This window comes from Myotis nattereri, assembly GCF_964212035.1.
Source record: "Myotis nattereri genome assembly, chromosome: 14".
NCBI lineage: Eukaryota > Metazoa > Chordata > Mammalia > Chiroptera > Vespertilionidae > Myotis > Myotis nattereri.
In genome coordinates this window covers 31,978,092-31,987,865 of record NC_138089.1, presented here as the reverse complement: position 1 = coordinate 31,987,865, position 9,774 = coordinate 31,978,092, and the positions used below count along the sequence as shown (strand labels likewise).

The following is a 9,774-nucleotide window of genomic DNA, read 5'->3' as shown; positions in this document are numbered from 1 at the left end:
GAAGACAACAAAATTAAACAATCTTTAATGAAATTCCTATAGAAAACTCAGTCACAGGGCAAATACTCAGTTTTCTTTCCCATGTCATTGAGGATTGGAGGTCCCAATAGTCTTTGGAGAAAAAGCAGTAGTTTTGCTGAATGTTGCCAGAACTCAGAAAGAGCATCCATTTACACATTCAAACCAGTAGTTCCTATTGCACATATTAACAACATTATTTGCCGTCTAGCACCCTAAACATATGGTACCTCAACAAATAAATTAAAGAATTCCATGTGGCATGAAACCATTTCATTTTCAACTAATATCCTTAAAAAAATCACATCTTTATAAGTTTTAATAAATACAGTAAGAACAGCTGGCATTTTACTAAAATACTGAATTTTAGGTCTGATGTTTATTTCATAAGAGTGTCCTTTTCATTTGCTTTCTGTCTTGGATACATTTGCTCAAGTATTATGCTCTATGAAGTGAACTCTTTCACAGATACAGTAAAATCTGTATTAATGTGTGCCTCAGTACAGAAGCAGCTGGAAGAACTGGATCACATAATTAACTAAAAAGTAACTTAGGGAAATGTTTCGCTTTCTGTAAAACAGAGGCTGAAGGAAAACAAAGAAACATCTTTTTATACAGAACTCTCTCTAGAAATTTTATAAATATATAGGCAGCAAATATATTATATTTGCCTCACCAGTAGATTTTCAGCAAGTCTGGCCAGGATGATGCTATCACGATAGATAAATATCAACAAAAGAATTAATGTTCCCACAGATTTAAAAGATTTCTTTCGAAAAATAATCATAATTTCATATTATATTATAATTTGTAGTTTACACAATTTAAAAAGGAAGAAAGATACCGTTTTTTTAAGCCTCATTTGGAAATTAAGAACAGCCACCAGTCCCCAGGTGTGAATAAGTTGGCTGAGTGATAACACTTGGTCACAATTCATAAAAGAAGTATTTACACCTTTTGGAAAAAGTACCAAATAATGAAAATAAAATTTAAAAAGACGAAAAACAATCTCTAGTAGCATTCCTTGGCGTGCAAAGTCAGCAGGAAATGATTATCCATAATGTTGACAGTTTTTGTGATGAATCTTGGAAGCATACAAAAAGCAGAGGGTGATCATTGGGGATTGTTCAGATTAGGTTCTGTTGATGCATTGTTCTTAATTTAACTGAGATTCAGAATTTCATTCCCTTTATAAAATCTCTGGCAGGGTCATGTTCAATTTAGTGCGAGTGCAAAATGAAAATGAAACAAAAGGCTGATCATTAAGATCTGCAGTCTTTCCGAACCGTGTGGGCCATCCAGTTCACCTTAGTAGTCCAGCTTTCCCTGAGTGCCTCATCAAATTTTTGCTTAAATTGCTTGAGTGCTTCTTCTTCACTCTTCCCTAAGGCAAGTGAGTCCTAAAAATTGAAGGGGGTAAAAAAAAAATCAGAATCAGATTTTATACATGCTCCAAAGTGACATGCAAATGTCTGCAGGGAGCTTACCTGGCCATGCCACCCCAGACAACATGAAGTTGGCGCCTCATATTTTTATTTTTATATTTATTGTTGACAGTATTACAGATGCCCCCATGCCCCCCCTTTCTCACCTCCACCCAGCCCCCACCCACCCCAGGCCTTCACCTCACTACTGGTCTGTGTCTGTGGGCTATGCATATATGCATATATGTTCTTTGGTTAATCTCTTCCCATCCCTCCCTCTGCCCTCCCCTCTGAAATCTATCAGTCTGGCCCATGCATCCATGCCTCTGGACCTATTGTTTTTATTTAAATGCCGTTTGCAGCAGGGAGCACGAACACAAAGGTAGGGTGATAATATGACCTCTGCCAAAGGGTTTTTGAAGATGAAATGAATTTATGATTACTGCAAGACAGCTACTCAAGTGTTTGTCACTACCACTCCTGGTAAGAACTATCTCACTGAACATGACTTTGTTCCATTCCCTTTGAACATTTGAATGAAATAGGCAGGTATACTTGAACTCCGATTTACACAGAAAGGGGTTTATACCTTAAGATACTGTATATCCTTGACTGATGTGAGCTCAGGAAGCCCTGCAGTCAGCATCAGTGCAAAGAGAGTGATGAAGAGATTCCCGTGCCGTCGTAAAATCAGATAGGCATCCTCACAACACTGGCGGAACCTTTGGTTGATGCAGCAAATCACAAGAGCATGATGTTAGAGGGGGAGATAGCAAATTTAGTACAGGAAACAACAGAGCCATAGCTAGGTTTTCCACAAGAGCTGAACATATTCTACTGAATTAATGGTTTTGCTTCTTTGAAAACTGTGCCAGGACTAAAATTTACATAAAATAAATCAAGCTCTCTAAAATCACACACATCTCCTTCCTTTTTAAAAAATTTTTAAAAATTGATTTCCGAGAGGAAGGGTAGGGATAGAGAAATAGAAACATCAATGATGAGAAAGAATCATTGACTGGCTGCCTCCTGCACACACCACACTGGGAATCGAGCCCTCAACCCGGGCATGAGCCCTTACCGGGAATTCAAACTGGTAACGTCTTGGTTCCTGAGCCACGCTGGCCAGGCCACACATATCTTTTTCAAAACCAAAACCAAACAGAAATTCTATGATAAAAGGCAAAAAACTTAATTTAGGCTTTTAAATTCTATGAGGCCAAAAAAAAAAAAAAAAAAAAAAAAAGGTTATAAAACAAAGTGATAATTATAATCCATGAGGATTTCTGAACATACTTCTAGATTTGTGGCCTGATTCCAGAGATTAATTTCTTTAATGTCCCCAAAATCAATGTCAATGCTTTTGCATTGGGCCTCCCTGTCATCTTGCCATCTTTCTTGCTCCTCAAGATGGTCATTCAAGAGGACCATCCAAACTTAATTTTTCCAAAGAAAAAAATGGGCCCAGAGGTATATTCTGCAGAAACCCAGGCAGAACTAGAAATGATAATGATAATAGCAATTATTTGGTAAGCCTATAATATGAGTTGGTCACATCATATAACATACCTCTAATCATCAAAATAGCCCTGAAATTTAATTATTTTTGTATCCATTTTAAAATGAAGAAACAAAGACAGGAAGACAAGTTATGTGCTGGGAAACATACAAGGAGTGAGGAATAGATCAGAGATTACAAAGCCTACCCCTGAACCCTGGCTCCCATACTATATTCCACATTGAATGACAGCCAAGTGCCTGTCCTCAGCATCTCACTCTCAAATGTCTTAACAGTTTCAGAGCATTTTCTAAGACAGGAAAAGGTGGTATACTATTAGAATAAAACACAGTAACTTATTTCAGATTTGTAGCATTGCTTCTCTTCTCTGAGTATATCTGAACTACAACCTGGATCTAAAAGGCAAATCCCCCCCCCCAAACCTCCTATTAGCAGACTATTTCCCAGACCTAAATACTGCTCAGCAAAGCAATGCAAGTCCAGCTGGTCAGAGGAGAAAACGTTAGGTGTGTTTACCTTAACATGAGGTCAATACTCACCGGCCAAACTTTTCTGTGTTTCCTGTTTTTCCTTGTTGAATCACATGAATGAAATCATAGGTAAGAATAAAAGGCACTCGCTCCCTTTTAATGCCAAATTTAGACTTGAAATTTCCAAGAATATGTCCAAAGTCAATGTGGAAGAGCTGGAAAACAAATGGGGTTTCATTTCCCTTGTTTTTCTTGTGGTTCTAAGTAGAAAGGTAAGATCTCAGCAGTCCTATATCCACATGCACTACACCCACCCTCAGCTGAGCCCTCTCTTTCCACAGCCTTCTTGGGAAGAGAGCATGTCTAACATTTATAGGTCTTTTATATTCAATAATGACTGACAGTAAAATGCATATACTCCGTGAGGAAGGCAAATCTTTAAAAGGCAAAAATATATCCAAAATAAAAAACATGTCTGATTTTTAAAAAACCAAATAGTTCTACATACAGAACTATTTCTATAGTTCTATATGTAGAAACAACAAAGAGAGTATATCCTTACCCCAGTAGCTCCCTCACCATCTTGAGTGCTACTACTTAGTGGTAACATCTCCCCACTTTCACCCATTTTTCCTGATATCTGCCTCCATTTTTCTAAATAGTATGCTTATACTTATTTTTTACTTCCTAATTTTGGATTACTATTCTTATTATGGAAGGTAAAGATTTAGTCCTCTTATACTGATGTAATGCTACACAATTTGGAACATTATATCATAACTTCTGATCAAATTAATATTCAATGTTTACACTGTTCAACTACTTAAACGCATTTCAAAGCTAAGCCATGTGGGTACTGGAATACTAGGACTACATTTCTATTTTTGCTCATCTTTTTCCTTGACACAACTTTTTTTTTTTTAACTTAGCGTTCTATGACCCTACCATTAATTCTTCCCAAAATCTTCTTAAAAATCTAAAAATCATTTTCAAAATAATTTCCCACATGGTCAGGTAATCTAACACGTCCTTTCTGGGCTGGTTATTCTCTAGGGCTGCTGCACAACCATCATCCTGGGCTCTCCCTTCAACTCCTGTCCCACTTCACATTCTTGTTTGGTTTAGACCAGAATTTTTTAATATTGGTACTACTGACATTCTGGGCCCAATAATCCTGTGAGAGGTTCTGTCCTGTACACTACAAGATGTTTAGAAGCATTCATGGCCTTTCCCCACTAGATGCCAATAGAATATCACCTCCCCAAGTTATAGCAACCAGAAATGTCTTCAGATATTGACAAATGTCTCCTGAGAGCAAAAGCACCCCAATTGAGAACTACTGGTTTATACCCTTGTTTTGGTGGATGTCCTTATTCAGATAGCCTCCTTAGGAAAGATGCAGAGGAGATACAGCTTTTGAGACCTGGTATGATTGAAAATGTCTTTATTCCACCTTTATACTTGACTCATAGGCTGATTAGAATGCTAGGTTAGAGCTCGTTTTCCCTAAAAATTATGAAGGCTAACTTCTACTCTCTTATAGTGTCCAATATTGCTACTGAGAAGCGTCTTTCTGACTCCAAGTATGTGGCCTGCTGCATCTCTGGGAAGGTTTTAATACCGTCTCTTTATGCCTGGTGCATTGAAATGTCATAGCGAAGGGCCTTAATGAGGGCCTTTTCATCCAATGTAAGGGAACTTTTGTGCTCTGTTGACTGGATATTTATAAACATCAGCTTTAGGGAATGTTTTATATTATTTGCTTGGTTTTTCTTCTTTCTGAAACTCCTATTAGGGTGATGGTGGACCTCCCTGGATTGATTCACTATCATTACTGGATCTTCTTTCTTCTATTTATCAGATATTTTAGTTCCTTTGGTATAATAAGGAGCAACCGAGAGCACAGTGGCTAAAAAACAGAATCTGAGCCAAATGATCAGGATTTAAATGGTATGTCTGTTGCCTCAATTTTCTCACTGGTAAGTGGTGATTACCCTACCACTAATTCTATAAGGTTTTCCTGAGGGTTGAAGAAGTAAACTGAAGAACTTAGAACTGTGCCTTGTACAGGTTAAGAGTTCAATAAATATTATCTAATCTTTAGTTTACACTAATTCTATTTTAACTTTTTATTTGTCCCTCTTTTTAATTTCTAAGAATTCTATTTTCTGTTTAACAAAAAACCCGCAGAATCCTATTATTACTTCATAGGTGCAATGCTCCTTTTGTTTTGATATTTTAATCATCATTTTTTTTACTATAGTTATTCTGTTTTCCTGTTGTTTTTTTTCCACCCCTTGTTTGTTTTGGTCTATTTTTTATGTGGAGGCTTCCCTCAAATTTCTGCTAATGCTTGGCCGACCATTCATATTGAACAATGAGTTGCTAAAAAGTTGAATGAAAATTCTAAGTACGTGGTAGGACTAATTGGTGGGCTTACTTGCAAAGTGATTGGGGGAGACCTCAATTGCAGGATCTGTAGGACTTTTCACTGGAACCAATCAGAGTCTCTTGAGAAGAATCATCTAGAACAGTGGTTCTCAACCTTCCTAATGCCGCAACCCTTTAATACAGTTCCTCATGTTGTGGTGACCCCCAATTTCATTGTTACAAATTGAACATAATTAAAGCATAGTGACTAATCACAAAACAATATGTAATTATATATGTTTTCTAATGGTCTTAAGCGACCCCTGTGAAAGGGTCGGTCGACCGCCAAAGGGGTCACAACCAACAAGTTGAGAACCGCTGATCTAGAGTCTTGTTGAGAGTGGAGATATACACACCTAATTGCTCCACATAAAAACTGCCAATCATTCGTGTTTTATCCTCTTCCCCCATCCACACCTTCTGTAGTGCCTTGTGCATCTGATCCCCAAGCTTTTCTCAGACTGACAGACTCCTCTAAAAGTACACAGGTTTCAATTTTCCTCAGCTATGCTAAGTCATTGCCACTTTTTCCTCATGCTTTCTATCATTCCCAAATCTGCTGATGTCTTTCACCAATGGGGGCCTCTTTTTATATTACTTTTTATGTCTTGGATTTACATATTTCTTATTCCTTACTATCATATTAGAAGTGTCAGAAAGAATAAAGAAAAATTCATGTGTTTAATCTGATTAACTAGAAGTCCTAAGGAATCCTTTTAAGTGTGAATACAAAGTCCAACTGTCAAAGCCCAAGCTGAACTACAGAAATCTCTCAGGAGGTCTAAAACTCTGGGTCCCACCTAGAGCCAGAGTTCAAACAGGAACCTACACATTGTCAATGTGCTTCTCCTGGCAGGGAATTCTAAGGGGGCTAAACTGAAAAAATTAACCCAAATATCTCATCTATGTTGCTTAATTAAAGGAATTAACAAAAACACGTAAGTCACACTGAAAAAAAAAAACTGCACTTGAAAACTAACAGCTTCTTCATAAATAACCTGGTCTAGTTCCCTGGTTACCCCAGAGTGATATTTCTCATACTCCACTTCTCCCTACTTCTATGTATGACTAGATTGATATTCTAAATGAGAAACTGGGTCAAGCAAATTTAATCTCAACTTTTTTCTTTTTAAGCACTGGTTATCTTATTTAAAGTTAATACATTTTGTACATCATCTCTTCCTTCTACTCTATTTAAAAGAATAGGTCACTTTTAAATAACCACAATAATTTAAAAAATTTAAATAAATTCTCATCACCTAACCCTAAGCAAACAAACCAATGGATACATGAAGCAGATGGTTTGTGAAACAAAGGATAGGAAATCAAAGACAAACTCATGACTCCGAGAATCACTCCAGAATCTGCCTGAGTTTCACAAGAGACTGTGCTGTACACAAGTAAGCATCCCTGAGGCCCTTGGCAGGCTCTGGGAGCAGCTCACCTGGCCATTTTTCTTTACCATGATGTTGTCACTATGTCTGTCGCCAATTCCAAGGACATAAGAAGCTACACAGTAGCCAGCACAGGACAGGGTAAACTCCTCAATGGCTCGGTCCAAGTCATCCCTGAACAAAAGAACAAATACAAGCAACAAACGTTTTTGGTCTCCAAATGAGTGAGATAAGACCAATCCCACACCTGTTTCCTCTTTAATTGTGAGAACTGCAACACAGAGCTGCCAAAACCATATGATCAGAACAAGAGAGTTAGGACGGGCATCACAGAAGCAGGACAGAGAGGAGTGAACATGAACAGGCTGACTTAAAGCCATAAGACTAGACTTCAGGCATTCAAATGACCGTGTCCTGGGGTCATGTGTCAGTGAAGACAGGGGCAGGTTCATATGCATAGAAATGAGAGGAGACCAGTAGCTTTTCTGGATAATGCTGGGGCGTTGGAACATTTTGGTCAGTTGTGACCTAACACTAGAATTCCATATTTAAGAGTTAAGTATATTGCCGAAACCGTTTGGCTCAGTGGATAGAGCGTCAGCCTGCGGACTGAAGGGTCCCAGGTTCGATTCCGGTCAAGGGCATGTACCTGGGTTGCAGGCACATCTCCGGTGGGAGATGTGCAGGAGGCAGCTGATCGATGTTTCTCTCTCATCGATGTTTCTAGCTCTCTATCTCTCTCCCTTCCTCCCTGTAAAAAATCAATAAAATATATTTAAAAAAAAAAGAGTTAAGTATTGCAGTTCCAATCATTCATGTCACTGACCTAAATTAGAATACAAACCCATTAGAGACAAGATCAAAATTTGTAAACTGATATATACAAGAGCTTGGATTTTTGTCAATCAAACTTAACACATTGCGTACCGCATAGAAATCTCTAAGACATACGCCAGGGACCGCACATTTTTGGGCAAACTGCACGTTATTTAAATCATCATAACTACAGATCATAATGCACTTTAGGTGTTGTTTTTCAATAATTATAACATTTTTATTTACAAAAACAATTAAACAATTAAAGTTCCTAGTACTTTTTTAACGTATGGTACTGTGTAAAACATTTTCCTCTATGAAGAGGGACCAAACAAAATTTACATAAGTATCTAGATTCGCTCCTTTTTCCATGGGCGTGAAAAACGAGAACACTCGTGAGCGGTCCTTAACAGATGGCGTGCGAAATACGAGAAAACTCCTGAGCGGTATGAAACGTGTTAAGCCTGATTTCGAGGTCTTCAGCTAAAAATACTTGCAAAGTGTTTTCCAATCACTGTGTAATTCCTTAATCTCCTATATATTAGGGCTTTCCAATACAATAACCATAAAAAACACAGATACAAGCATTTTATTTTTTAGTGTGGTGATATCAGTCTACAAACTCATTTACTTCTATTACAAAAATCCACTGAGAACTCATTTAAGCTCACACATTTACATAATTATAGAAGCTGATAAATATAAACAAAAACTTGTAAGTTCTTTTTAAAACACTTAAATGTTGAAATTTAAGATTTAGATAAAGTAGAATTCCACACTAATCATCGGTAAGACTTTAGGAAGTCCTATTTGTAAGCAATAAATGCATTACTATTTCCTCTAGAACACTGATGATTCTAATGGGGAGAACAGTTATTTGGCTGTCTGTTCAGGAAAATAATAACCAAGATAAACTAACCCAGAGTTGTATTCTTTAAGCCAGTTCAGAAGGGCATCTTTATTGAAGGCTGCTGCGGCAGCCACATTGCTACTGTTCAGCTGAATGTCAGCAATCGTTTCAGAGGTGCTTACAACTTCAATGAGGCCAGAGCGATCTCCTGTCGCTAAACAGCCATAAGGCAACATCCTGAAAGGAAAAAGAAAATGGGAATAAAGAGCCACATGTGTATATTATCTATTAAATGAAATATTAACAGAGTAAGTTTTTTCTTTTATTTTTAAAAACATTTTGCTACTAATTGATACCCTTGCCATTAGTGTATTGTTATCACTTGTGGAAAAATATGAGTTCTGTTAGGAAGTAAATCTCTTGGCCAACAGATGGAGTAATTTACTAGTATTCCAATATGCCAGCTAAATATAAAATCTGTTATCTACTTATTCTGGTGAAATATTCTCTTAATTCACATAGGTGGACAGAAGTACATCAGATAGAAGTCTTTCATTTTTTACTCTAAATTTTGAGGAAGGAAACAACCCTTAGTGGAGCACCTTAAAGGTAATCATAGCAAGATAAGTCTTCATATTGGCTTAGTTAATGGCAATTCCATGTGTCCAGATTCAAGCCCACAACCTTAAGGTCATCTTTTACGCTTTCTCTCATGCCCAACATTTACCTATCGTGAATATGTATATTGCCTCCACTGTTCCTTCTGCTACCACCATAGTTCAAGTCACCCTCAACCCTTAATTATTCAACAGTTTCCTAATTAGTCTCCCTGCTTCCACATCATAGTATGTTT

At 37.4% G+C, this 9,774-nt stretch overlaps 1 protein-coding gene across 1 annotated transcript in view; it reads right to left on the bottom strand.

The window, feature by feature from the left end:
* The window catches only part of PIK3CB (phosphatidylinositol-4,5-bisphosphate 3-kinase catalytic subunit beta), a 140,241-nt gene continuing 130,467 nt past the window's right edge, over positions 1-9,774 (bottom strand). Inside the window, exons 20-24 of the mRNA XM_081106160.1 lie at positions 8,991-9,158; positions 7,306-7,429; positions 3,501-3,646; positions 2,032-2,164; positions 1-1,418 (exon numbers count right to left, since the gene is read on the bottom strand). Coding sequence (XP_080962286.1) covers positions 1,281-1,418; positions 2,032-2,164; positions 3,501-3,646; positions 7,306-7,429; positions 8,991-9,158 — 709 coding nt within the window. The 3' untranslated portion in view covers positions 1-1,280. The remainder of the gene's footprint in view (positions 1,419-2,031; positions 2,165-3,500; positions 3,647-7,305; positions 7,430-8,990; positions 9,159-9,774) is intronic.